This window comes from Thermothelomyces heterothallicus (assembly GCF_042370625.1).
Source record: "Thermothelomyces heterothallicus CBS 202.75 unplaced genomic scaffold P884_scaffold_8, whole genome shotgun sequence".
NCBI classification, from domain to species: domain Eukaryota; kingdom Fungi; phylum Ascomycota; class Sordariomycetes; order Sordariales; family Chaetomiaceae; genus Thermothelomyces; species Thermothelomyces heterothallicus.
In genome coordinates this window covers 351866-378714 of record NW_027192569.1, presented here as the reverse complement: position 1 = coordinate 378714, position 26849 = coordinate 351866, and the positions used below count along the sequence as shown (strand labels likewise).

Sequence of the window (26849 nt, the reverse complement as noted above, 5' to 3'; positions counted from 1 at the left end):
TAAGCACGTATGTCAGGTAAGTAATCTGTACATACAGTGCCTAAAGTAGATTAAGGCATCGAGCAACTCTTCCTATGTGCTTACCCGAAACAATTGTAGAGCAGTCCGCATGCATATCAGGTATCTACTTGGTATAGTCCGTACACCTAATGTATTCGGTAGTTACTTTTGCACGCACTTCTATGTCCCCAAGCCTTGAACTACACTATCTTAGTCTATGGATCAGCTCCTGGAATGTGTACGGATTACGGATGTCGCTACCAAAAGAACTGGCTCACCGCCAAATTTGACCGGCAGAATGAAAACGCTAAAAGCACCATAAAGTACAGTGGGGCAAAGCACTATAGCTACTAAAGTCTAGGCATTGTGGCCGATTGTTAGTGAAGATACCTTCTAAAACTTTAGCGACCTTGCATGGTCCGTGCAGAAAGGCGGTGAGCCAGTTCTTTTGGTAGCGACATCCGTACACCACTTTCCTTTGTGGTGGGGTGAAAAAGGGGGCCCGATGCGCTGCTAAAATTGAAATCTGGGGCCGTGCTCAGGGTAATTCCGTACACGTGTTAGCTGCTGGGTCCGGATAGTTGCATTCAATGAACGCACCCAATAGTTATGGACTTCAAATGTGCTGCTGTGATTTGTGCCAGGAGGACCCGTGTTCCAAGTACCAGGTCGATGTGACTCGACCAACGGCGCCAAAAGGTTACTAGGGAGTACAATCGCGGGATCAACTGTGCCCATTCGCTATTATCACGTCCACGCTCGGATTCATTAAACACCTGGCTACCAGTAATTAGAGCGAGATTCCGTTTTATTCCATCCTGACAGGTGCAACCCAGCTGATCCGCTACGTTCTCCGAATCATCCACGAACCGCTGACCGATTCAACAGAGATCCGCGACACAACGCCTCTTCGACGATTTGCACGCTCTATCGGCGTACCTAGTTTGGGCTTCAACCTCGAAAATTCCGGACGGTTAGCCTCGCGAGAGTGATACTACCTCCGTGTCGCTGCGCCGCCTGAACCGAGACGCCAGAAAGCAGTCTGCTGGTGCAACCTCACAACATTGTTGGGTCTTTGGAGGAGCCTGAACCAATCTGATTGCGCCATGTCTTGTTATTGAGGATTGGTCTTTCAGAACCTCGTGCCACTTTGGATATCCATAAGCTTCCGCTTTGGAAACCATGGCCGCGACGACCCGAGGCAATCATACTGGCGTCACTCGGAAGGAATCTACCCTATCATCGGGCACCTTCGCCGAGATGCCCACGATTCCACAAGCCAAGGTCTTTGGGCCTGGAACTCCCCCAACTTCGGATGGAATTGATTTCGCTGCCAAGCCAAGCGCTGCCGAGAATGAACCCGCCAACTCCGTGAACGGACGCCCTCCCCATGGCAAGGCAAATCCTCACGCGGAATCCAGCGGCGCGCTTCAGCCGCCGGCGCTAAACGTCGATACACATCCGCAGTCCACGGCGGCTCCCGAATTTTCCGAACCGGCCTCCCCCGTTGCTGGCAGGAAGAGTGTGCAGTTCACTCCGGATGATGGTGCTCCCGACACCGCACCGACGCACTCGAGAACTGGATCATGGGACACAAGGGAGGCTTTGGGAAAGCTTCGCGGCTCCGGTTTCATTACCAAACTGAAGGAGCTTGCCGGGCCTAGCGCACAACAAACTCCAAAGGTGTCTTCAGCGACTCCTGAGCTGCCATCGACGACGAGTTCGCCCACGGCGGTCCGATCGACGAATCGAGGCCCCCGCGCTATGCACGAGGGAAGTGACGATGACGCAGATGCCGAGGAAACGGCAGACGAAACCACTGCTGGGTTTTCAAAGGGAAAGCAGAAGAGGAGAAGGCGCATGCGGAGGCCGAGAACGGAATCCTACTCAGTGCCCAGTACCCCACAAGTTAGCGCTTTAGGTCCGGACATGCCTGATGGCCAAAGCCGCCTTGGGTTTCTGAGACGTGCGCCATTGGCTGGAGCTGACGATCATGGCTTTTCCGAAGGTGAAGGTCGAGACCGCCTTGCCGGACAGCGGGGCTCAAGGAGAAGGTGGATGTCCAGGCCAGGAGAAGAAGGAGAGGACCCCGACAGCCCTGCTGGACTTCGAGTGGGCCATCACCTCAGGCGTCTGTCTGCTCTCGGAGGAGGTGGCGGCGGCGGCGGCGGCGGCGCATCAGATGGAGATGCCATGAGCCCCAGGAGACCTTTCTTCGGCGCGGACAGGGCCTCCACCTTTGGTGTTCAGAAATGGCGTCAGGTCAAGGGCGCCCTCAGGCTCTTGCGTCAAAAGAAGGATGAGCAATTCGACTTCTCCAAATCTGCAGAACTCATGGCAGAGCTATTCGGCGGTGCACCAGCTGTCTTGATGCTCGCGAGCATGATCCAGCGTGACGAGCATGGGAACAAGAGAATACCCGTACTGCTGGAGCAGTTAAGGTTGCGGATCGTCGACAGTGCCCCGGCCCCGGATAAGGACAGCGAGAGGCATTGGATGTTTACCATGGAACTGGAGTATGGGAGCGGTCCGAGTCAGATGAAATGGACTATCAAGCGGTCCATCAAGGATATCTTGAACCTTCACTGGAAGTACAAGCTCGCCCTGGGAAACGAGGGATTCCCTTCGAAAAGCTCTGATCATAGCGCTAGGCGGCCGAAGCAGCCGCGCTTTCCCCTGTCCGCCTTCCCATATCTTCGTGGCGTCAGAGGTTTGGACGACAACGACGAAGAGGAGCCCGGCAACGAGACCCGCGCCGACGAAACTGCGGGTGAAGTTACTGCTGGCGAAGCGACAGCCCATGAAGGAACCGACCTTGATGATAGACCGCCAATGCGCAAAAAACGGTCACGCATGCCTTATCTCGGTGGCCGACGAAAACCCTCAGCGTTGGGCTCGAGTGCTGATCTCAACCAGGTAGCCGATCCCGCTGCGCAAAAGAGGAAATATGTTGAGAGACAGCAGAGAATGCTGGAGAAATATCTCCAGGACATGATACGCTGGCTGATGTTCAGGGCAGACAGCAATCGCCTGTGCCGTTTCCTCGAACTCTCTGCGCTTGGCGTCCGGCTCGCAGCAGAGGGCAGCTATCACGGAAAGGAATGTTATCTGCATATTCAGTCATCGCAAGGCCTGGATTTCCGCCGTGTGCTTACGCCAGGGAAGGTGATCGCTAGGCATAGCCGCAAGTGGTTCCTAGTGCGGCAAAGCTACATTGTCTGCGTCGAATCGCCCGAGAACATGAACATTTACGACGTTTTCTTGGTCGACCCGAAGTTCCAAATCATCACCAAGAGCAAGGACAAGTATCTTCGCTCCAAATCCCGAGAGCGAGACGAGGATATTGATAACCTCGACCCTTCGGCTCGCCCAGCCACCAGGAAACATCATACGATCAAGATCATAACTTCGGAGCGCAAGGTGAAGCTGTTTTCACCCAACCAGCATCTCATTTCGCAGTTTGAGGAATCCATCAACGAGATGTTGAAGCATACCCCCTGGCATCGCGAGAATCGCTTCGGCAGTTTCGCCCCGGTACGTACCGGCGTGCATGCACAGTGGCTCGTCGACGGCCGGGATTATATGTGGAACGTATCCCGAGCCATCAGCATGGCAAAGGATGTCGTCTACATCCACGATTGGTGGTTGAGCCCAGAGCTCTACATGCGACGGCCCGCTTGCATCAGTCAAAAGTGGCGCCTTGACCGGCTGCTCCAGCGGAAGGCTGCGGAAGGCGTTAAGATCTTCGTCATTGTCTACCGTAACGTCGAGGCCGCCATTCCCATCGATTCCGAGTATACCAAGTTCTCACTCCTCAACCTACACCCCAACATCTTCATCCAGCGGTCACCGCATCAGTTCAAGAAGAACCAATTCTTCTTTGCTCACCACGAGAAGATTTGCATTGTAGACCACGACATTGCTTTCATCGGTGGCATCGACCTGTGCTTTGGCCGGTGGGACACCCCGAAACACCCCGTCGTGGATGATAAGCCTACCGGTTTCGAGTCCCAGGACACGCCCAAGGACGCTGAGCATTGCCAGCTCTTCCCCGGGAAGGACTACTCTAACCCGAGAATCTTGGACTTCTCCAAACTCCACGAGCCGTATGCGGAAATGTACGACCGGTCAATGACGCCTCGCATGCCCTGGCACGACGTTGCGATGCAGGTCGTGGGGCAGCCGGCTCGAGACCTCACTCGCCACTTTGTCCAGAGATGGAATTACGTTCGGCGCGGGCGTAAGCCGACGAGGCCCACCCCATTCTTGCTACCGCCCCCGGACTGTAAGCCAGAGGAGCTTGAAGCCATGGGTCTCAGCGGGACCTGTGAGGTGCAGATTCTCCGTTCCGCGACGACCTGGTCGCTCGGCATCGAGCACACGGAACATAGCATCCAGTCGGCCTACATCAAGATGATCGAGAACTCAGAGCACTTCGTTTACATTGAGAATCAGTTCTTCATCACCAGTACCGAGACGCTGAACAACAAGATTGTGAACGGTATCGGCGACGCCTTGGTTCGCCGCATTATCCGGGCTCACGAGAACGATGAAGATTGGCGCTGTATTGTCATCATTCCGCTGATGCCGGGCTTTCAGAACGAGGTGAACCAGCCTGACGGTTCGAGCGTCCGGCTGATTCTGCAGTGTCAATATCGAAGCATCTGCCGAGGGGAGCACTCCATATTCGGGCGCTTGCGGGCCGCCGGCATCGAGCCGGAGGACTATATCCAGTTCTTCAGCCTCCGCCAGTGGGGTAAACTGGGAAATGGCGTGCTCACGACCGAACAGTTGTACATTCACGCCAAGTGCATCATTGTCGACGACCGTGTTGCCTTGATTGGGTCGGCCAACATAAATGAACGATCCATGTTAGGCAGCCGCGATTCCGAAGCCGCCGCTATTGTCCGTGACACAGACTTGATCTGGTCGACCATGGCCGGGCGTCCGTACCAAGTTGGGAGGTTCGCCCATACGCTGCGTCTGCGGCTCATGCGAGAGCACTTGGGCTTGGATGTAGACGAGATTTTGGAGGAGGAGCGGCAGGCTGACCTCGACCGTCAAGAGCAGTTCGAGGCAGAAATGGATGAAATGTACAGCGAGGGGCCTGAGTTGCCGCCAATGGAAGAGACTTCTAAAAACAGGAGGGCTTCCTTTGCTGAGACGCTCGAAACCCCGACATTCCCACACGAGTCTCATAGCGTTAATCACGATGTCAGCACGGAGGAGCCTCGCCTCCGGCAACGTACTCTTTCAGCAAGCAGCAAGTCCCAGGAATACTCGGCCGACAAGCTCAAGCAAGATTTGGAAGGTCTCGGCCCTGATCAGTGGAAGGCAGCGCAGGAGAGGGCGCTTGACCAAGGTAGAGACTCCGTCATTGTCAGCGATCGCGAAGTGCTCCTCAAGGACATCGCAGCGGAAGGTAAGGCTACGCTCGAGAGCCCTAGGAAGCCGCACGTGCTTCGCCGGCCGCCTGGCGCCGCGTCTCCCGACGGTGCCGGAGGGAGCAACGACGGTATGCCGCCGATGCCACCGTTTGACAGGCGGACGACTGAACAGGCCGGCCTTCCGCGTGCGAACCAGCTGCCGTCTTTGCCCGTCGCCGACGATACAGACATCGGCGGCCCGCCGGTCCGTGTCGATTCGGCTGGGCGGCCGCTTGCGAGCGCCGCCAGCTCGCTTCCCCTCGACATCAAACTGGCCGACATTCACAAGGACTGCATGCGCGATCCGCTCAATCCGGCCTTCTACGACGATGTCTGGTCTCGCGCTGCCGAGAATAACACTCGGATCTACCGACGTGTCTTCAGATGCATGCCGGATTCTGAAGTGACAAACTGGGCCGAATACAGGATTTTCAATCAGTATAACGCTCGCTTTAAGGCGAGCATGGATGGCCACCGTGCGAGCGAGGAAGGAGAGAAGCCCCATTCGGCTGCCGGGGCGCCGAGCCAAACGTCTGCGGGCGCCGGGATCAGTGCGCCGGGACCGGCGCACAGCGTCGCCGCGGTGACCGAGAAGCCAGGCACCGCTGCGAAGACTACCGCCTCCAAGGCGACACCCGGATCGGGAGATGGTGTGCTGGATGAGAAGCGGGACGCGACTCACGGGTCGCAGGAAGAAACGGCTCTATCGAGCGGCACGAACCGGAACCCGGAAAAAGATGAGCACGCCATCGACTCGAGCCACGACACGCTGCACAGGACCGAAACCAATAACCGCCTTGGAACGAACCCCGAGAGCGGCAGGGAACGCCGTGCCACCTTCTCCAGCCAGGAGAAACCTCTGCCTACGGGCGCCAGCACGGGGTCCGCAAACGGAAGCGGTTCTCCAACACCCGGCAGCAACCCCGATGGTAACAATGCCAAGCCGGCGGGCTCGCAGAAGCGGAGGCGCCGGGCGACGACTAGGAGCAGCCGGCCCCGCTTCAGCGCGACCGAGGAGGTGTTGTCCAGGGCCGAGGCCGAGGAGTTGCTGATGCTAACACAGGGTCCGCTGGTGCAGTTTCCGTATGACTGGCTCGTGGTGGAGGAAACGAACGGAAACTGGCTGTTCCAGGTCGACCAGGTGGCGCCGTTGGCTATCTAGTGAGTGTTCAGAGTGCGGTCACAGGGATTGACGAGGGTGGTTGCTAATGCATTCCTAGTGATTGAGCGCGTCTGTGAGACGCGGCCGGCGATGGATACTATTGGACTTGGGTTCTCGAGAAGCGGATCAGGCCAGATTCGGTGGGATTTGGCGGTTCTGCAAGCCATTGCGCTCGGCGTTACGGGGTTGCGGCGTTGTGTCTTTCAAGTCCTGGGTCACCAACGTTATATGTTACATATACAGCATGGCGCGTCAGGTACACTGGCGCCCGTTTGGCTGCGGCTTTTGTCCTTTGTTGGAGCAGCTCTGCGCAGTCATCTTTGGGTTTTTTTTTGCCCCCTTTCTATTCTCTTCTATTCCCTCGACTCTTGTTTTGTTGCAGACATATTTAATCGCACACGTCGTAGTTCTTATACAAGATTTAATACAGCTTTCTCTGTCCTGGGCGGGGGCAGATGCAGCACCACCTACCCACTCCCAACAGTTCTCCCCCCCTCCTTTCTTCTTCAACTTCCCGCTCTTGGATCACACCCGCTCACTGACCCATATGGCGCCGCGACACCCTGCCCGGATGATGCCCGTCAACAACCAGTGCGGCTCGGCCTTCTTGGCGTCATGCGCGACGGCGTGGTCGAGATGCTCCAGCTCTTCGTCCCGTATCCGCCTCAGTGTCTCAATCAGCTCCCGGAACTCGTCCCCGACGTCGTAGCCCTCGGCGTCCCACTCGCTCACCATCTCGAGCAGCTTCCGGATCTGGGCGTTGTAGTGCCCGCCAATCTCGGTCTCGACCGCCTCGGTGCAGGCCATGGCGGCCTCCCGGCTCATGACGCCGGTCGTCCACCCCAGGCCGGTCGCGAGGACGGACCAGAGGGGGTAGAGGGCCGTGGGCCGCACGCGGTGCTTGGCGATGAGGTCGTTGAAGGTGGAGAGGTGGCCGGCCTCCTGGTCGTACATGTGCCGCATCAGCGGGCGCAGGTGCGGCTCGCGCGCCACCACGGGCGGGGTCTGCGCCGTGTAGATGAGCGTCGCGGCCAGCTCGCCGGCTTGGTTGACGCGCAGGGCCGAGGAGAGGAAGGCCTGCTGCTCGGGGGTGAGGGGCTTCTTTGGTTTTGGCGGCCGGGAGTGGTTGCTGTTGTTGTTGTTGTTGCCATTATTATTATTGTTGCTGTCGTTGTGGATGTTGTGGATGTTGTTGTGGATGTTGGGAGGAGGAGGTGCATCTGAGGAGGATGAGGATTGCGATTGCGGCTGCGGTTTCGGTGCGGATGCGACTGCCGACGACGAGATGAGGCGTGAGGGTGGAAATTGCCGTGCTCGTGCCAGGAGACGGTGACTGCCGTGCCTCAGCTGGCGCAGCGGTTGACAGAGATGCCGGGGGGGAGCCATTCTGACCTAGTCGCGATGTAATTCCACCGGGCCCTGGATGTTTGCCCTTCTTTCGTGGGAGAGATACGTTATGGGATATCGGTAGTTACCAATGTTCGTGGAGCTCGACGACTTGACCAAACTGGGCCAAACGTGGGCTCATTGTCTGTCGGTGCCCCACTAACTAGTTACAGCGCGGGAAATGGGGACCTGTCGCCAGCTGCCGAGCCCCAGATTCAGTGAGTGCTGGCCCGGACCCTGGCGCCGCCGAGCCTGGCCCACTCCCCCGGCTTCTGTTGTGAATGCGGCGAATACGCCCCCGTACATAACTACTGTAACAAAACAAGTAACTAACTACGAATTACAAGTAACTATGCATGCCAAGAGCCAATTGCGGGCATTCCTCCAATGGCTTGGAACGACGGGGGCATCTGAGCAAGTTGGACATCGCGCCTCAGTTATCTTCCCTAAACTCCTTCCTTTCCCGAAAATACGCAGTGCCCAGCGACCTACGCTCCCGTCTTCGCTGCCGCACCCATCGCCATCGCCATCGCCATCGCCGACGCTTGCGCACTGTTCCATTGCATACGCCGCCGGGTTTTAGCTTGGGAAACCTGCGCAGCCGCCGCAAGTCGTTGCCGCAATCCTCGGCCTCTCCCATCGCGTCCTCGTCGACCCGACCGCGCCTCTCGAGGTATCGCCGTGTTGCGCCGTGCCATTGCGGCTGACCCAGCTCAGCTTGCGTCGATCTGTGTGCCGAGACGCCACCATGTCCGATATCGATGATGAATTGCTTGCGCTGGCCGGTGGCGATGTGTCGTCGGGCGAGGAGGAAGAACCGATGGATATGAGCCGAGACGAGTCGCGCTCGCCAACGCCAGCGCCAGCGCCAGCGCCAGCGTCGTCCAGGGAAAAGGATGCGTCAGCGCGGGGTGTGGCCGTCAAGAAGACGGCGGCCAAGAAGAAGGGGCGCGCGAGCAGGAGCGACGATGAGTCCGAAGACGAGGGACAGGCGTGAGTTGTGCCCCTCCTTCTCTGTTTTTGCCCTTCTGTTCTTCTGTTGTTCGGCCGTGCATTTGCATCCGATTGCGAAGGTTGGAATCCCATTGTTGAGGCCTGCGAGAATGGGAGCGGGAAAGTTACGGCCACTTCCCAACCGAGAGGCTCTCTTGATTTGCACCCCTTCCCAGCACACTTCTGCCACTCCTTCGTTCTTTCTTTCCTCTTTTTTTCTTTAATCCTGCATCACTCAGGGTCTCGCTTTGAAATATTCGCCGCACCGCTCATAACACCGCTTATAAGCCCATGCTTCGATCGACAATACCTGTAGAAGTCGTTTCGCTAACCACCAACATGGCGCCATCTAGCTCTTCGCCGCCCGCTTCGCCAAGCTCGCAAATGTCCGCTCCCATGGACGAGTCGGATTCGGATTCCGATGCCCCTCAGAACCGCGCCCGCAGTGCCGACGATGAATCGCCATATCCAATCGAAGGCCTCTTCAAGAGCTATGAGGAAAAGGCCCGCATCATGAGCATGCGCGAGATCGAGCGCGAGCAGATCTTGGCCGAGCGTAGGGAGGAGAACGAGCGTATCCGTCAGAACCGCATGCTGCGCCAGCTCAAGGTAAACCAAGAGAAGGACAGCAAGAAGCGCAAGGCAAGCGCCGCCGATCTCGAAGATGCCGCACGCAAGCCGTCCCGCACTCGCACAAAGGCCGGCGAGAGCAGCGACAAGATGGACACGCTGCGCCGCGCCCGCGAGGAGCGCAGCAACCGCAAGGAACAGAGGGAGCGTGAGAACGACCGGCGCAGGCACCGCTCTCCCTCATATCGCCGCAGCCGCAGCCCCGACGACAATCACAGCGACAATGACTGGCGCAGAGACTCCAGGCGGAAATCGGGAACGCCTGACTTCAAAGAAGCCCCTCCTGCCGAGCTTCGTGACGTTGAGCGCGTTCGCCTCGGCCGGACCCGCTTCGCTGAGGTCTGCTTCTATCCCGGCTTCGAAGAGGCCATCACGGGCTGCTACGTCCGTATTAACATCGGGCCTGATCCCACGACACGGCAAGACGTCTACCGCATGGCCATCATCAAGGGTGAGTCCTCTCTCTCTCTCTCTCTTTCTCTCGGGCATCCCTCGACCAAAGGTGATATAACAACTAACGGTGCGTAGGTTTCACCCAGGGTCGGCCATACGCCATCACCGACCGCAGCGGGCACCAAATTGTCGTGGATATGTACGTCAAGGCCGCCCACGGCAAAGCCCAGCGGGAGTGGCCCTTCATCACCTGCTCTGACAAGGCCTTCACCGAAGCTGAATGGAACCGGTATAAACAAGTCTGTCTCTCGGAAGGCGTTCCGGTCCCTACCAAACCCGAGCTGGTCGCCAAGATTGCCGACATCAACGGCTTGATCGAGCGCACCTGGACTGATCAGGAGGTGTCCGAGAAGCTCAAGCGCCAGAATGCCCTGCACATCAAGTACAGTGGCATCGAGCGCGACAACGTGGCCAAGCAGCTCGAACTGGCGCGCGCCCGCGGCGATGAGGAGGCCGTCGCCCGCCTCCAAGAGAAGCTCGACAACCTCGAAGTCCCACGCCTCGCCTTCCGCACCTCGCTCAACTCGACCAAGAAGAGGGCCGAGAACCGCGGTCCGACCCAGCAGGAGAAGCTGGCCATGCTCAACGCCGAGAACCGGCGCAAGAACGCCGAGGCCGTCCGCAGGGCCCAGCTGCTGGAACGCGCCCGCGCCCGCGAGGCCGAGGCGCGCCGTGCCGCCGAGGGCAGCGGCGTCAGCACGCCCGCCGCGAATGGCAGTGGCAGTGGCAGTGGCACCCCGAAGGCGGGACACTCGGCTGAGTTGCTACCTCACATCGCCAAGCTGCAGGAACAGCAGCGCAGCCAGGCCAAGGCGGGCGTGCCGGTCATTCACAAGCCGCTTATGGACGACGACATCATCGGCGCCCTAGATCTGGATATCGATGTTGAGATTGATTAGCCCTTCGACTCAGCCCGAGTTGCTTTCCGAGGTCGAGGGCCCTGGCCGTGTGAGAGAAGGAAGGAGAGAGCGATGGTCGAGGGTATGCTGGAAGACGGCTGCACGAAGCGTGCTGTAGTTAACAGCTACCGCGGGGCTTAATGCCGGTGTTGCTGTCAAGGCGGCATCCAACCACAAGGAGATGTTTGCGTTGGTCACCTTACGTCGCCGCAGCAGGGAAGACAAAAATGGCATACTTGTTTTCTATGTGCATGTCACCTTCATAAATGGTAACCATCGCCTACTTGACTCTTCGCCACGGATTGAGGGGGTCTTAGAACAAGCTGGACTCTGGATCCTTATAAAAGGCCTGCTTACGTTAGTGACAAGCAGCCAGACTATACCGAGTCGCCCGAAACAAAAGGGCAAAAAATATTAGTCCAGATCATCATCCGTTGTTCTATTCAGGATTTCTTCGCTATACTGCGTAAGCACAGCATAGATGTGGAATGATACAAGACTGGGGCCCAAGGCATATATCTATACGCGATAACTACTGAAGTCAAGTCAAATCAAACCATGGTTAACACCAAGCTCTTGCACTGCCGTGCCTCGCAGTACGCGTCCCAAACAAAAGCCAGATCTCGTAACGTTGAAACCTCGAGAGGAAGCCAACTCAAAAAAGCCATAATACTGGTATCTTCTTATTCCTCTGCCTTTCTCTCTTTGCCCAATCCGGTTCCCATGACGGCGGAATCTTGCGATGCCCAGTCGATGATTTAGTACATACAAGGTTTGTGTTCTGAGTGTGGTAAACGGCGTTGTCCTCCATCTACTCCCAGGTATAAAGAGACAGTGCGAATCCAAGAACAGAGCTTCAGCCGTCTCAGAGGCTTGAATGGCATTAAAAATGTGTATAGAGTGCAAACCTTTGCTTCGTAACAGCGGTAATCATCGTCTTTCTTTGCAGCATCCAGCGTGCGCATACCGAACTCAAAACTTCTTCTTGCGCCTTCCTTTGGTGTTGGTTGGAACGGGAGCAGGGCTCACAAAAGTGACATGCCTGCTCTCTTCCTTCTTCAGCTTGGCCGCCTTGCTAGTCGATCCGCGGCGGCGAGGGACGGGTTGCGGCGTTGCTTCCCGGGCATCGCTGCCGTCGCTGTCGTGAATGCTGATCTCAGCAATGTCGGAGACAGACCCTGTCTCCATTGCATCGCTGGCATCCGAGGTCGACCCGTCGTCCGAGTCGTCATACTCCCCATCGTCACTAACTAGCGACGGCGCGTTATTACTGGTCATGGTATTTGGACTCAGATCAACGGCCATCTCAACATCGTACAATGGGGTTTCGGGGAGATCAGGAGACTCGGCATCGGCGGCATCGGCGGCATCAAGGCTTGCCGTGTGGTGGCCCTTATTGCTAGCAGCCCGGAACGCACTAGGTGGCTGAGAAGGTGACACGGCGGCCCTAGAAGGCATTCTCATGGCAGCCGGCGTCCGCACGGCCGGGGCCGTGGCTTGCCCCGAGGTGTTAGCATCACCGGCCGTAGGAGGCTCATCCACGTCCGAATCGGTTTCCGGAGTGGACCAGTCACAGTCCACCTTGGTCTTCGCCTCGGCCACTCTATCCTTCAAGTTCTCGCCTCGCTTCCTCTTCTGCATCAACTGCGACAGATAGGGAACGTCGGGAGAGCCAACAAAGTCTTGTGAAGACTCGCCCGCCGGAGCAGGCGACGAAGCTGGAACACCGGGTATGCTGCTCACACCCGGAAGCTTTCCTGCCTTGTAAAGGGCAAGCGAGGCCTTAATACGGGAGAGCAGAGCCTTGTATTCTTGATGCTCCGGTATCGGGTCTGGCCGTGTCAAGGCATGAACCAGGCCGGAGGGCGCCGCAGCGGCACTCTTGTGGTCCTCGCCAATGATAGCACCGTTCTCGTCGAGCTCGACGGGATGTCCGGATGCCATGGCGGCCTCTTCGTGACTCTTAAAGTCCCTTCTGTGCGCGATGCGGCAGTGGTTGATGAAACCCTGGGTACTGGAAAAGTCCCACCTGTGGCAGTCGATGCAAATAAGCTTGACTGTGATGCCATCAGATCGCTTGACGATGCACGGCGAGTGCTTGTCCTTCGGTTGTGGGTATCCACTGGATAGCGCCTGTAACCTCTGGCCTGCAGTGCCGCGAACTGGCCGGCCTTTACCTGGGCCTGCGGCATCCGAGATACTGCTTCTCGTTGCCCTACCTTCCGCGGCGTTCCTCATACGGCCCGTATCCGTCAGGCCTTGTGGATCGGACTGGACACCATCAAACACGGGATCAGGTATCAGCCACTTAGCATAATGACGCGAATACGGTCCTTCAACAACACCAAACGGAGGCGCCCACTTCGGCACGGGCTCGCCGTTTCTCGGCTTCAAGGCGGGGCCCTTGCCGCTGCTGATTTCCAGCATTTGGCTAGGCGTGGGACACTGGACAGGATACGGAATGAGGTGACAGCGTCTCAGCTGCTCAAGCGCAACCTGGCACTTGGCTAGCTCCTGGTCGATAAGTCGGAGTTCGTCATGCTTCAACAGGATCTCGAGCCCAAACTGCATTTGGATGGCCTCCTTTGCCGCGTCGAGGTCGAAAGACATGCTTTGCTTGTGCGACATGCCCGTCGCGTCGTCGCAGTCGGCGGATGCGGAAACAGGTGAGGGCAGGTCGCCATTCTGCTCCGTCTTGCAGCGTTTAACCGGCGAGCAATCACAGGCAACCGTGTCAACGAAGCTTGGGCGGCGCTTTTTGGGGGAGACGGGAGTGGGAAGCCCCGCGCGGCCGTGCGCGACGCGGTCGGCGCAATCTGGAAGGTGATCGTGCCCTTCTATCGTCTTATCGCTTCCCCTCGAGTCGGACGTCCAGAAGCGGAACATCGGCATGACCAGAACGGTACCTGGTGATGAGGGGTTCCGCGAGCGCCAGGAGGGCAGACGTCGGAGAGGAAGAAACGGGGACGTGAAATGTGAGGCTGTGGTTGGTGTTTTGTGATGTTTCGGCTGTCGCGAGGCAGCAACGGCAAGGGGTCGGAAAGGGGCGGTCGGGGGGGTGCGAGACTGAGCAAGGCTGACGTAACGCTGTGTCCGCCTGCAAGTGGTCCCGTGGAATGAGATCGGCTTGACCAATTCGGATAGCTCGGTTTTTAGTCACAGGTGCTGGCTGGGGCGTGTGGAACCTAAGGGGGGCGGTCGCTGCTGATGTGACCAACCCCAGACAAGGAGGCGAGAAGTGCTGGCGCCACTCTCTCTCTGCGGTCGTTTGGTGCCGCGCAGCGGTCGCGATTGCGATCAGTGACGCTGGGAGAAGCCGCTAGAAACTGCACGACAGCTACTCAAAGCCTCGGCAGGATATATTAAAAAAGTGAAAGAGAGAGCGTGAGAAAGATAGATATGAAGGAGTGCGCAAAGTTGGAAAGAGAGATTCAGTCAGTCGCGCGGTGTTTTTGCGAGAGTTCGAGGATGTTTTGCTGAGCGATGGTTGACAGGTCGATAGAAAGGTTGGGGGGTGGATGGGTGCTGTTGCGCGGTGTTGGAAGGGAGCCGCTGCGCTGAGAAGGGGGAAATTGTTTGGGATGTAAGTTGAGAGGCAAAGGGACAGGGAAGCCGGGCACTTGCTGACGCCGCTTGGGCCACTGCCAAGGATTGCTCCTTGAAAGGGAGTTCTGATATCTGATTGGCTTGTTGTAAAGGGGGTAACAGATCAAGTGGGGCTGTCTGCCTGGCCAGAGCGAGCTGCCGCGTGTGTTCACGCTTTGTTGGGCATCCAACCCGATCACAGCGACGGGAGAAGGCACGCGAAACTTCCAACAAGGAGCGACTTCATAATGGCTCAGTCGCGAAACACAACAAAAGAGAGAGAGCCGCCGAGAGTGCGTCCATGCTGTGACCAAGGTCTCTGACTAGCGGTAGAATCATATCATTTCTGAACAAGTGCACGACGCTGCTCCAGTAAACGCAGGTGAGAACAAGGAGCACCGTCAAACTTGGTAACGTTAGGTCTGCCTGACAGAGGGCACTGTGTGAGTGGGCTGTGCTCACGCTGTTAGTGGGCAACCATGCTGCAACTTGGAGATGTGTTTCGGACCAGGGATATTAACCGGGATGCGAGAAGCCCCATCTCAGGCATGCCAAGAGAGTACTTGGGAATGAGCAGAGCGATGCACGGATGCCTCGAAATTACACAGTACATGACCGTACCTATGTATTCATAACAGTAACTATTCCGTATCTGTATCATTCCTCGTAACTTTGATTCAGGGAGTACTGGTGGAGATTGACACCAAAAGTTTTACTCTCTAAAACAAATGCCTTGTTCCCTTTCCATCTCGGGCCAAGCTAGGATGTTAGGACCTCATGTACGGACGTACATACCATCTTGCAAGACTTTGTCCGTGTGAAATACGGATTACATGGTAGGAATAGAGAACCCGACCTTTAGATAATTATCGTAAATGCAGATATCAAGATCTCGTCAGCGAGCCACGATGATACCCTGCTGTGAGCCTGCGAAGACGAAGCTGAATGCTTTTTAGTTATCGATAGGCGGCACTTGTCTAAACAACCCCACGCAATCTGGCGCGCCAAGTCCCATTGTCTCTCGCGACCTTCAAATACAGCAGACCAAAACTTTTACAACTGAGCTTTCGCGACAACCACCACTTTTGCCCGTCATTCCAACAGCCGGCTTCTGTCAGCATATGGCGACTATTCCAAGCGCCATGGCTGCGCCAGACGTTATGCAGTCATCGTCCTCGAAGCCTCATCCTGGCAAGCGGAAGTTTCACAGTGACAGCAATGAGCGAAGTCCGAAAAAGCGGCGGGCAGAAGAGCCTCGATCACATACCCAAGCACAAGAATGGCCGCAACACCCGATCTCAACAGTAGGAGACTACAGTCGAATCCACAACTCCATCCTCGCCAAACTGCGGCCCAAATTCGAAGTCAGAACCATGTCTGTAATGTCATCGACCAGCATCAGCAAGCATGTCGACCACGCTCTCGAACACCTTGGCCGCTTCAGTCCATGGGACCGGGCGGTACTTCCGGGTGTCGTGCTTCTCTGCGCCAAGTCATCTGCGTCCAGCAAACTCATAACAATAGCAGAGCTCATCAAACGGCGCATTGGAGAGAGCGAGCAAAAATGGTTTCAGTACAACGTGCCAAAAGAGACAGTGGAGACGGAGCCGCTCCCGGGGACGAAGGAACCATCAGTGGTGGAGGACACATTCATGGCGGCCGACCGTGAAGACAGGGAAAGCACAGACGACGAGTGCTTCGAAACGTTCCCGCAGACCATCCATGAGCAAGCGGTGCAACCAGCGAAAATAAGATACAAAGCGCACATTGTGGTCATCCTCTCAAGAGTACCACTGGAGGAGCTAAAATCGGAACCGAACATTTCGGTCCAGACGAACGAGCAGCACATAGATTACCTGCGGAGGAAGAAGATGGGGCTGGCTGGCTAGGGCGGCCTCTGCCAGGAAATGCGGCTGGCCGCGAACATATCTCCGTAGTACTCTCGAGACTTCGTAACAGCGGAGATGGGCTAAACCAGAGGCAGATCACCGTCCGCAGCGGGGTGTTGAGTCTAGAGTACAGCGTGATACCCAAGCATTCCTACTACTACTAGGCAGCGTGCCTGCTAATGTCATGCAACCTCGGCGCCATTTGTCATTTGAACACGAGACAACCCCTTTGGAAGCCGCATTGTGCAAAGATAACATTTGGGGGCGATTCGTCAAGTATGCAATTTCTGACCAACGCCGATAGTATAAACCCAGGCAAATGCACGTGGTGTCCGTTCCTATCATGATCGCTTCGCCTCATACCGCGATCCGCCATCGCATATCCACACTAGCTTCGGTTGTTTTGCATGCCGAACCACACCATTGCGGGGATCGTAGGGACGAAGTTCAGATGCTGGAAGAGCCGCGAGCATCGCAGCCCACATCCCAGGAACTGCCTCCCTAAGTTGCGCCTCTCAAGGTTGCTTGTCTTGGGACGAGTAAGCGATTCTCAAAACGAAGTTGACCACTACTGCAAGCAGCAAGATGATGGCCAAGAACGTCGGACCAAACCGGTCATCGAACCCCGCCTGCCCCCTCATCCTTATCGATTTTGCCCTCCAGTGGTACGTTATGAGTGCGTATATCATCGTTGCCATCGCGACGCCCGTGAATAAGAAAGACGAGATGAAGGCGGGGCGGTCTCCGAAATTGAGCATGCCGATGGCGAGGGCACCGAGGATGACAGTGAAGTTGAGCCATGAGAGGAACGTTCGCTCGTTGGCAAAAAAAACCTTGGGCTCAACGCGCGTCGGGAGCGCGATGCGCTTGCCTGTGAAGGGAGTACATTAGAAACGATCCTGTACGGCTGGTCAGCTGGCTAGGTCGAACCAACCTGGCGCAGTTTGAAGAAGAGGTTGGCTAGACATCACGACAAGGAAGCAGGTCTGGTTATATAGGTGGCGATGAAAAGCCAAATAACGGATGGCCTGCGTTCGACTTTAAGTAAATGAATATGATCACCAGACGATGCCTTTGGTTGTTCTTGTTTCTCCGTTTGGGCGTCTTTTCCGCTCTCCCAGCCTGCGCGAGCTGTCGTCGTTCCGAAGAGCTGCTAACTGGGGTGCGAAAATGAAGTCAATTGATCAATCAGAAGAGGATGTCGGACTACCTCCGTACTTGGCAGATGTTCAGCACGTGGGTCATGTTTAAGCACCTTACTGGCAAGCATGCGTCACAGGAGTCCGTTTTTGACATACCTCAGTCACTCGTAACTACCTCAAGACCCCTCATAGCTCTCTAGGGTGGTCCAAGCGTCATGAGGCTGGTACGTACAATCGGGTGGCTTTCACGAGTCCAGGGGGCTAGTGAGATATCGATACAAGCCAAGACCGCAGCGCGAACAAACAGTCAGGAACCCGACCGCGATCCCAAGCTACCACCTGCTAACTGCTCAAGTTCAGCTCATCCGCCCTACTAGTTTAACACAGAGACCAAACAACTAGCGATCTGATTTCTGGCCGAGTATATCTTCCCGCTGCTTCTCGACGAATCACACACGGTCAGCAGCTCACCGCATACGCTCCTCAACAGACGCCCACCCTTCCTACTTATTACCACGATGGCCTCCCAAACCAACGCAGTATGGCTTTCTGTGAGATGACTGTTGGTTTTCGATGTTGTTTCTGACGTTGGGGACAGCCGATTCCGCTCAAGCGCCTGGAGCAGATAGCCACCGACGTGCGTCGGCCCCCACCCCGATCCGAACATGGACAGCAACACATGTCATTGTTGACGAGGAGGAGCTGATGGTCAGCGATAGGTGTGCAACAGTGTCCTCGAAAGTGCCGAATACTACGAACACCCTAAGACGGCGCAATGGAACGAGACGATCATTGTACGTGGCAATCCGACGTATGCATCATCAACGCCCCGCTAATGTATCGTCCGTCTTTTAGAACAAGATGCTCAAGGCGGTCATGTCAGAGGCCACCCCCGAGGGTGCCACCGCCCCAGCCTACAAGTTTGCCATCAACAGCACCATCGTACAGCACGTCGTCCCCACATCGCAGCTCAATAAACCCGTTACCGGGTCGACAGAGGAGGGCACATCCAAGAAGGGACAGGCTGGCCGGCGCGGCATGCACAGCGCAACGGGCGGATATTGGAATGAGAAGACGGACGGCATGTGGAGTTTCAAATGGGATGGCGAGGCCAAGGGCATGGACGTTGTTCTTATGGTCATTTGGATCGCCGTCTAGGAATACATCCCTCGCGGCTCTAGCATGTTGCATACTTCGATACCATTCAACCTTAAAGCCGCATTCGCGAGGATGCTTTTAGGATGCTTTATCGACCAAAATTGGTCACGCTGCACGATGGACGATACGACCTGCGTCTTGGGAGGCCGTCAGACTCTACGTCGCGTTGTTGTAGCTGAGCGTGCCGTGGCAAGTGAAAGAGGTTCGACCGCGCCTCGTCCGGGTCTCAGAAATCGCCCTCGTCCTTCCCAGGCATTGTGTTCACAAGCTCTCGACCCCAAAATAGCAGCACCGTTGCCGCGGCCCGTCTTTTCCATCGAGGATGAGGCCGATGCCATGGTGGCGGCGCAGTTGCACGAGTCGATCACGGAGCCGATCTCTTGCCACCAAGGCCACAACTCCCCGCACCGCCCCCCAAAGCGGGGTTGTTCTCGGACATGGCCTGATGGAAGCCGGCAATTGTTCTTGCAACTCGGCGCGACGTGGCAACTCTGGCTTTTTTCCACAGGGAGCATTTCAACGGCACAGAGATCTGGAGAAGTTGGGCAGCACAAGCAGGAACGCAGTGGCGGGGTAAAACAGTGGGGCTTTACCTCCGTAGATCTGCTGCAACTGTTTCCCTCGGAGACCCAACTTTTTAAAGAAACGAGTCAAACTGTCCGTGAAGGTGGCCATTCCCGAATTGAATTAGTTACGGGTTAGTTACCCGGAGGACGGGGGCTATTCTTTGTCAAGGCACAGAGACTTGACTTTCGGGTCTCAAACTACGGAGTACTCCATAGTTATTCCGGATACTCGACGCAGAACTGAGAACGGATTACACGGTCAGGGGTCAATCCCATACAGCTGGGTTCGGGATAAAAAAAGTGGCAACAAGCGACGGAGCCGCGTGACGTTAATTGTGCCAGGTTTTTGAACCAACTTCCTTCGCCAAGTCTCCCGGTGTGCAGCTTGACAAATGTCACCTCTTGGAGAGGTCCAGACGGTTCGATCCCCACAACTCCTGCAAGCCTTGCACCTCGAGCCGTACACGTTAGTGGAATGTACATACCATGTAAGGTATGGTATGTGCGTAGAGTATGTATGTACAGTACGCGATTCCATGTGTAGAGATCCCGCCGCGACCTCAGGTCACAGCGGTTGTTCGCACTTGGTGAACCCTCATTGGCCAGACAAAGCTCTAAACTCTGTATCCCGCGCTCCCACAGACACCTTTGGGGCGGCACACTGGTTTATGCATTCGCGGATGAGCAGAGGTTTTCAAAGGCTCCCCCGATTCCCTCCGCCCACTTCGGTTCTGTGTACTCCGTACCCTCTCTCCATCGCCGGATAAGAAGACGACCGGAAATCGGACCTGGAGCCAGGCCTGTCCCACCCCAGCGAATCAGGGTCGCCGATCTCCCCTCCCCTCAGCGTTTCCTTTGCCCCGTCTCAGGCAATCCGTTTCTGAACATTTTGCTCCTGGTGTTCTCGTACCCTTCCCCAGTGCCTCCAAACACTCCAAGCTCGGCTGGTCCCGGCCCCTCAAGTCTGACCACTTCGCCATTCGCGGCAGATCTCTCGACCGACCACAGAAACTGCACAGAGACTAGCTTCGCCATTCCGTCGAGACCACTATTAATATTCCGTGTCCTCCCTCTATGAACTCGCTAGTGAGGGGCTCTCGACTTCCAACCCACATAGCCATCGGCATCGGTACCTGACGCAGTTGCGTGCCGGGCACTTAATTACAACCCAACCTGACCGCGCTAAATCTGGACCTCCATCTTTGCCATCACCTTACCCAGCAGCCCTCTCCCCGTGTCAGACCAATCGAGTGCGGCGGGCCGTTACGAAGGGCGCGTGCCTTCAATCCCGAGTGTTGGGGCTATAACAAGTCAGCAACACACCACACGCACGCCCGTTTTCGGAGATCCCATCGTCAGCTACGGTATCACCTACTCGCGCTATGATCGAGGTCCTATACAATGGCCCCCCCTCTCTTGAGGGGCCGAGGCCTCCATATCCGCGGGAGGAGCACAAGACGCAACAGACCAAGGCGGGCAAGCGCATGCCGCGCCGAGCACAAACACAACACGAATACTTCCTCCCTCAATATCCTGCTTTCTCTCTCTATACGGCTCCGCAACCATCCCCAGTTACCGAAGTCCGACCCAGGACCCCAGCCGAACCCTCGCGGGAGCCAAGCGAGCAGCAAGTGACGGAACAGCCGCGCCCACCGGCACGGCGACCGCCCCTCGGCCCTCCCCGGCGGTCCTATTCGGTAACGGACAAGCAGCCTATCCCCCGCCGCCATAAGCCAGCCCACGGACTAGAACTCATGGACCTGCCCGCCGAACTCCACTTCGTCATCTTTGATTTCCTCGACCCCATCGACAGCACCTGTCTTGGCCTGACCAACAAACACTTCTACGCGATACACCGCCGGCTCCACGGCACCGTGCCCCTCACCACTCGTCGGGAGGGGCCCAACGAGCTCGAGTGGGCGTGGCATCTTTCGACCAATGTAGTACGCAAGAACCCCTGTGTCGCCGGCGGCTGCAAGGACGCCGCTGCGGCGTCACCCGAGGGAGCTGGGGAGAAGGACAAGAGCACGCTCTCGAATCTGCGGGTCCGCGGGCAGGGATACTGTCGCATGTGCGGCGTCACGAGATGCCAGCTGCACAAGCACATCCAGGAATGGATGGGCGAAGGGCTCGAGTATTGCTCGGTAAAGCAGAAGTATGGACCCGTGGCACCCGAGGGGGCCAAGTCATACTGCTACATGAGCAAGCCGGGCGATCCGCGGAGATGTGGCCGGCATTACGTGAGGAAGAACACCGTTCAGTTGCGCTGAGGTTGACCCCAGGGAGTGGGAGGAACAGATTCCGCCTTGATGGCTTGCAGCAAATTTCTCCTTCATCTCTCTCTCTCTCTCTCTCCCCTCCCTCCCCCCCCTCTTCTCCCTCTCTCTCCCTCTTTACCGGTGTATGTGCGTGCGTGTGTGTGTGTGTGTGTGTGTTTGTGTGTGTGTTTGTGTGTGTGGGTGTACGTGTATGCGTTTGTATGTGTGCGTGCGTGTGCGCGCGCATGTGTTGCTGGTCGTGCTTGCGCCATTGCCTTTAACGCTATACCTATCAGAAGAGCGGGAGCGTTCTGGGAGGGTCAGTCTGTCGGACAGATGTGTCCGGCGGTCCAATGCTCCAAAGAAGTTCCAGCTCGGCGTGATATTGCAATAGTTAATTTTGAAAGAAGTTCAGTTCTCGAGGCTGCAGCGCGCCACATCCCTCTGCATCTCTCCTCTGCTCGCTTGTAAAGCCAATGACGCAGCTGGGGAATATCCCAACATCATCAGACTGCGGTGTCCAGCACGCGGTTGTGCCGCATGAAGGCACGGCCACTCCCGCGGCGCAACACGCGCTTGGTTTTGGATGACGTGACAAGAGCAGGGGTCCAGACACACAGCACCCCTGCGACCCTTAACTATGGCAAGGCCTGAGCGGAACGGAAATTTCATGCAGTAAAAGCGCGGCACACTGGCCTGGAGCCCCTTTCTTTGCGATCTTGACTCCACGCGTCTGGTTACCTTAATTGCATCTGGTGCGAAGGAACTGAACGCGATACAAATTTTGGTGTCATTTCCAATTGACGTGCTCGGTGTCTTGTTCGCCGAGCCCGACAGCTGTCCCGTCGAAGTTTCTAGTTGCTCAGTGTGGGCCACCTCTTCTCAATACCCGCTCCAGCAGCCGGGGCCTTTTCAGTTCTCCCCCTTTCGCACGACCTGGGCGCCGGGCACGAGCGACGAGCTGACGGCCAAGACCCCTTCACGTCTCGGTACTTTTAGGACGTGCCACTCGAATCCCGAGACAGCAATTGCCGTAAGGGAACGAGTGACGGTTGGTCAATTGGCGATTTGAGCGAACCACGAAGTTCGACCAGCACAAACAGCAGGAGACCTCCGCTACCGCGCTCCACTATCGAGGACTGCCCGCCGCGACTCCCGGCCCCATCACTCGGTGTTCCGGGACGATCAACGGCGTCTACACCCGCTCCAGGCCCACCTTGCTTGCTCTTTCCCTCCCTAAGCCAGAACCCCTCTTTCTCTCTCTCGCCAGGAAGACCAACCCCCTCCCCCCCCTCCTCCTCCTCCCCTTTCCCACCTGCCCACCATGTCGTCCGCGAGTTCATCAACCCAAAACGGCGGTAAACGCAAGCGCAACAACACGGCCTCCGCCCTCGACATGGGCGAGAATCAGATCATCCAGACCGAGTCGCGAGACGCCTCGGGTGAGGAGGGTGACACTACCGCCCCCGAGTCCGGCAGGACCGGCGCCGTCGCCCACCCGAACAAGCGTCAGCGTTCCAATTCTGACCAGCCCGCCGCCGGCTCAACGAGCGGCACCGGGACAAGCCAGCGAGCTCAGGCTCTCGATCCGGGCGAGCCAAGTGATACGACCGAGACCAGCGACCATATTGCGGAGCGGGTAACGCGAAAGGGGAGCCGAAAGTCCGCGTCTATCAAGACCGCCGGCGAGGGCGTCGCGAATGGCAGCGGGACAATCAGCAACAAGACCGCCGCCGCCATGCCCCCACCCCCGATCGGCAAGCTTACCCACCCCGCCGGTTACACGACGAATCCGCCTCCGGTCGGCCGCCCCGTGAGGGTGTATGCGGACGGCGTGTTCGACCTGTTCCACCTAGGGTATGTTCATGTTCATCGGCCGCATTGGGGAGCTCAGCAGACTCTCCGGATTGGGAGTGCACACGGCGTCTGTCGAAGCTAACGGGAGCGGTAGCCACATGCGCCAGCTGGAGCAAGCCAAAAAGGCGTTTCCTGAGGTGTACCTGATTGTGGGCGTGACGGGTGACGAGGAGACGCACAAGCGCAAGGGCCTCACCGTGCTCTCAGGCAAAGAGCGTGCCGAGACGGTGCGACACTGCCGATGGGTCGACGAGGTCATCGAGAATTGCCCCTGGATTGTCACTCCGGAGTTCCTCGAACAGCACCAGATCGACTACGTCGCACACGACGACATCCCTTACGGCGCCGACGAAGGCGACGATATCTACGCCCCCATCAAGGCGGCGGGCAAGTTCTTGGTGACCCAACGGACCGAGGGCGTAAGCACCACAGGCATCATCACAAAGTAAGCACGCACCCCCCTCCAACCCCCTCTTTTTCACGACACGGTTGAGACTAACAAGTTAACCCTTCCCGGCAGGATTGTCCGAGACTACGAGAAATACATCGCCCGCCAGCTCAGGCGCGGTACCTCGCGGCAGGAGCTCAACATCAGCTGGCTCAAGAAGAACGAGCTCGAGCTCAAGCGCCACGTTCAGGAACTGCGCGACAACATCCGCGCCAACTGGGCCACCACGGGCCAGGAACTCAGTCGCGAGCTGCGCCAGTTCTGGCCCTCGTCGCGCCCACAGAGCCCAGCCCGCTTCAACGGCAGCCAGAGCAATAACGGAGAGTTGCCGCCTAGCAGTCCGCTCGGTCCGGGCCAGTCGTCCTCAGCCGGTGCGGGCTCGTCCGGTGGCGGATTCCCTTTCCCTAGGAGCCCTACGACCGGCAGTAGCTCCGCCACGGCTGGAGAGAGACCAACGAATAACGTGAATGACTTTGTGACGGGATATACTCTGGGATTGTTTGGGGGCGTACGGTCATGGGTAAGTCGCCTTCCTCTTCTCTTCACCCCGACCAATTGCTCAAGCAATGAGAGGGCTGTGCTGACACTGCGTCTCTCCCCCCCTCCCCCCCCCCCGGGTTTTTTTTTTGTCGCTTTCTCTAGATGACCAGGAGCCGTAGAGCATCAAGGGAAGGCGAGAGCCGGCCCGTCAGTGACGACGATTCCGAAGAGAGCGAAGACAAGGCCGCCAGGAGCGAGGCCCGCCGGTCGGTGCAGGCCACTGCGACCAGTCAATAAATTTGGTTGACGATATATATAAACAAAACGATATATATAAACAAAGGAGGAGAAGGACGAGGGAAGGGAAGTCTTGAGCTTCACGGGTGTCAGTCTGAACTCCAGGTTTCGGTAAGTCTGTCCTTTCGGGTGCACCTGTGTCCCTTTCCCATCGCCCTGGTCTGGCTTTCTACGCATATATGCCCTACCTCGTTAGGGCCTGGCCTTCTACTTGCCTATTGGAAAGAAAAGGGAGAGAAAAAAAAAGTTGAAGGGAATGCACGGGCTCCTGAGTTACCGAGACTGGTCACAAGAAAGGAAAAACAAGTGGTATATAGACTTTGTAAAGGGGGTCGGTTGCGATTCTATTCGGTGCAGGCTCACGCGACGATATCATAATGTATCTCTGCTCAGTCCCGCCTGGTGAAGTGAAGAAGTAAGGGTGCCCGGGGCTTTGCAGTTTTTCTTGATGCCTCATGCGGGCTGATAGAGGTAACTTGCCTTGTGTGGAAGTGCTGTACTACCCCACGGGCCTGCAGCTGTCCCGGATTGACGATGGGCAGGCAATGTGTGCCGGCAATGTGTGCCGGCTACCATGATCGAAGCTTCCATCTTGATGAGGAATAGGCTGCATTTTGCGGTCATCTCTCCGCAGTTCCCCATACCAACTCACAACCGTAGTTGGCTAGCGCTATCCGCACTGCTCGCTACGGGTTGGGGATCACATTTTCGGATCTCGTTTGCCCATATGGCCGGGCGGCACCGCGTTACTATGAAGTACGGTCAAGGGCAAACAGCGAGAGGCTTGAACCTCGGGTGCGAAACACACTGATGTCTGAAAGTTGTCAACAGAACAACGAACTGGCCGTCCATCCGAACCACTACCTGCTAACCAATTTTGCTCCAGGCCGACACCGATCAAAGTGGAGGCATTATACGGTGCTTGAGCAGACTAGACGGCGACCAGAACAGCCTACAGAGTTGTTTTTTCGCATGTACTGGCTGGCCTCCCCGCCCTTGCATGAACTCACCGTTGAGGTTCGAACGGGACTCTGATCGGCAGGTAGAATCCGTACCGAGTAGTGTTTGTACTCCGTATCTTACACACTCCCAGGGAGGCCTGGCTTATACCCACCATTCTCAAATATGCGGTTTCAACGACATGGTTTCAGGTTGTTCGCGTTAGACAGCGAAGTCGCGAGAGTCTTGCAGGCCAGAACATGGATGCAGGTCTGGAGCATACTTACCTGCCTACTACAGCAGTGAAGCCTAGAATAGCCACTGAGTTGACACCAACGAACTAGTGAGTTAACTTTGCTCTTGTGCAAATTGGGGCTAGGGAGTTGTACACGCTCTGTCATCTGTCGAGAGTTCTCGGTTCCATCGTTAACCGACGCAATCATCACCACTGAAGGTTCAAAGAGGTTCCGTCCGCCTTCGCTGGCTGGAGCTAAGGAATGTGGGAACCGTGACCTAGTACGCGAGCAAACAACGACTGGGTGCACTCACGATTCGCGACGAGTGCATTTGCCATCATTTCGTATCGCTACAGTACTACAGACTAACTAAGCCTCCAGAGACCCTGCCACCCGAGCTCGAAGGATTAAGCGCGGTTACAGAAATCGAGACAAGCGCGCGACAGGGGCATGCGCCTCAGCCTTAACTGACTTGGCAGTACACCAAGTACACTAGTAGCGTGGTCTAGCTGCAGGTCACTTCCCGCCCTCCTGGAACCCTCCGCTGACACGACCCAGCGGTTGTAGTGTGAATTTCTCTCCCTCCTACGCTCCGCCGCCACTTAGTCCCAGCTCTCTCTATCTGCCCATCACTCCTCCATCATCAGATCGGACGAATCGGCAGTCGAGCGTTAAGCGCCTTGCCTCTTCTGCACCACGCTAGTGGGCCTTAGGTTTATTGCAACCGTCGTCAGAGCTTGGAAGAGCCCTAAATTGGTACGCTACATTGATGCACATCTACCGGGCGTCAACATACCGCTCTCAGCACACACCATCAAACAGTCTCACCTGACTTCAGCTCTGTGGGATAGTTTACAAACTGACCGAGCCGTTGATTACGGTTTCGTGTGCTCTCTCGTAATGCAGAGAACCAAGTCAAGCTTCTAGTTTTGGCAACGAACACCGACGAAAATAGGATCTTACTGGCATGCGGCGCAGCATGGAGCTGCCCAATGGGAGCAGCAGGACAACCAAGCCCCTCTGCTGCACATCAATCCTTTCCGCT

General features: G+C 56.8%; 9 protein-coding genes across 9 annotated transcripts; 6 read left to right on the top strand and 3 right to left on the bottom strand.

Moving 5' to 3' along the window:
• Positions 1-1182: 1182 nt before the first annotated feature.
• P884DRAFT_241390 (uncharacterized protein) lies at positions 1183-6929 on the top strand (the record flags this gene model as incomplete). Its single annotated transcript, XM_069440215.1, has 2 exons — positions 1183-6587; positions 6647-6929. 2 exons carry the CDS (start codon positions 1183-1185, stop codon positions 6651-6653), a joined length of 5412 nt encoding a protein of 1803 aa, XP_069298451.1. The 3' UTR covers positions 6654-6929.
• On the bottom strand, positions 6930-8098 carry P884DRAFT_258350 (ubiquinone biosynthesis protein COQ7-domain-containing protein). Its single transcript, XM_069441226.1, has one exon. The coding sequence runs from the start codon at positions 7972-7974 to the stop codon at positions 7114-7116; it is 861 nt and encodes a 286-aa protein (XP_069298450.1). The 5' UTR covers positions 7975-8098; the 3' UTR covers positions 6930-7113.
• A 274-nt stretch (positions 8099-8372) lies between these two features.
• Positions 8373-11372, top strand: P884DRAFT_221807 (uncharacterized protein). Its single transcript, XM_069439501.1, has 3 exons — positions 8373-8967; positions 9321-10048; positions 10126-11372. Exons 1-3 carry the CDS (start codon positions 8723-8725, stop codon positions 10947-10949), a joined length of 1797 nt encoding a protein of 598 aa, XP_069298449.1. The 5' UTR covers positions 8373-8722; the 3' UTR covers positions 10950-11372.
• A 549-nt stretch (positions 11373-11921) lies between these two features.
• Positions 11922-13841, bottom strand: P884DRAFT_198190 (uncharacterized protein; the record flags this gene model as incomplete). The annotated part of the gene is made up of 1 exon (XM_069438130.1): positions 11922-13841. One exon carries the CDS (start codon positions 13839-13841, stop codon positions 11922-11924), a length of 1920 nt encoding a protein of 639 aa, XP_069298448.1.
• A 1769-nt stretch (positions 13842-15610) lies between these two features.
• P884DRAFT_258344 (uncharacterized protein) lies at positions 15611-16550 on the top strand. The gene has a single exon (XM_069441225.1). The coding sequence runs from the start codon at positions 15656-15658 to the stop codon at positions 16421-16423; it is 768 nt and encodes a 255-aa protein (XP_069298447.1). The 5' UTR covers positions 15611-15655; the 3' UTR covers positions 16424-16550.
• A 388-nt stretch (positions 16551-16938) lies between these two features.
• P884DRAFT_276826 (uncharacterized protein) lies at positions 16939-17391 on the bottom strand (the record flags this gene model as incomplete). Its single annotated transcript, XM_069443005.1, has 2 exons — positions 16939-17294; positions 17358-17391. The coding sequence occupies 2 exons, from the start codon at positions 17389-17391 to the stop codon at positions 16939-16941; spliced, it is 390 nt and encodes a 129-aa protein (XP_069298446.1).
• Positions 17392-17920: 529 nt separating this feature from the next.
• Positions 17921-18871, top strand: P884DRAFT_221795 (Tctex-1). Its single transcript, XM_069439500.1, has 4 exons — positions 17921-18104; positions 18164-18202; positions 18285-18359; positions 18421-18871. The coding sequence occupies exons 1-4, from the start codon at positions 18084-18086 to the stop codon at positions 18721-18723; spliced, it is 438 nt and encodes a 145-aa protein (XP_069298445.1). The 5' UTR covers positions 17921-18083; the 3' UTR covers positions 18724-18871.
• A 1800-nt stretch (positions 18872-20671) lies between these two features.
• Positions 20672-21559, top strand: P884DRAFT_197994 (uncharacterized protein; the record flags this gene model as incomplete). The annotated part of the gene is made up of 1 exon (XM_069438114.1): positions 20672-21559. One exon carries the CDS (start codon positions 20672-20674, stop codon positions 21557-21559), a length of 888 nt encoding a protein of 295 aa, XP_069298444.1.
• A 1312-nt stretch (positions 21560-22871) lies between these two features.
• P884DRAFT_276823 (uncharacterized protein) lies at positions 22872-24629 on the top strand (the record flags this gene model as incomplete). Its single annotated transcript, XM_069443004.1, has 4 exons — positions 22872-23404; positions 23499-23849; positions 23925-24372; positions 24495-24629. The coding sequence occupies 4 exons, from the start codon at positions 22872-22874 to the stop codon at positions 24627-24629; spliced, it is 1467 nt and encodes a 488-aa protein (XP_069298443.1).
• Positions 24630-26849: the final 2220 nt, after the last annotated feature.

Excerpts from the sequence above, each read along its gene's own strand:
- P884DRAFT_258350 (XM_069441226.1), bottom strand. The coding sequence starts at position 7,974 with ATGGCTCCCCCCCGGCATCTCTGTCAACCGCTGCGCCAGCTGAGGCAC.
- P884DRAFT_221807 (XM_069439501.1), top strand. The coding sequence starts at position 8,723 with ATGTCCGATATCGATGATGAATTGCTTGCGCTGGCCGGTGGCGATGTG. Across the intron at positions 8,968-9,320 it reads TCCGAAGACGAGGGACAGGC|CTCTTCGCCGCCCGCTTCGC; the intron begins GTGAGTTGTGCC and ends GGCGCCATCTAG. Across the intron at positions 10,049-10,125 it reads CCGCATGGCCATCATCAAGG|GTTTCACCCAGGGTCGGCCA; the intron begins GTGAGTCCTCTC and ends AACGGTGCGTAG.
- P884DRAFT_258344 (XM_069441225.1), top strand. The coding sequence starts at position 15,656 with ATGGCGACTATTCCAAGCGCCATGGCTGCGCCAGACGTTATGCAGTCA.
- P884DRAFT_221795 (XM_069439500.1), top strand. The coding sequence starts at position 18,084 with ATGGCCTCCCAAACCAACGCA. Across the intron at positions 18,203-18,284 it reads TGGAGCAGATAGCCACCGAC|GTGTGCAACAGTGTCCTCGA; the intron begins GTGCGTCGGCCC and ends GGTCAGCGATAG. Across the intron at positions 18,360-18,420 it reads AATGGAACGAGACGATCATT|AACAAGATGCTCAAGGCGGT; the intron begins GTACGTGGCAAT and ends TCCGTCTTTTAG.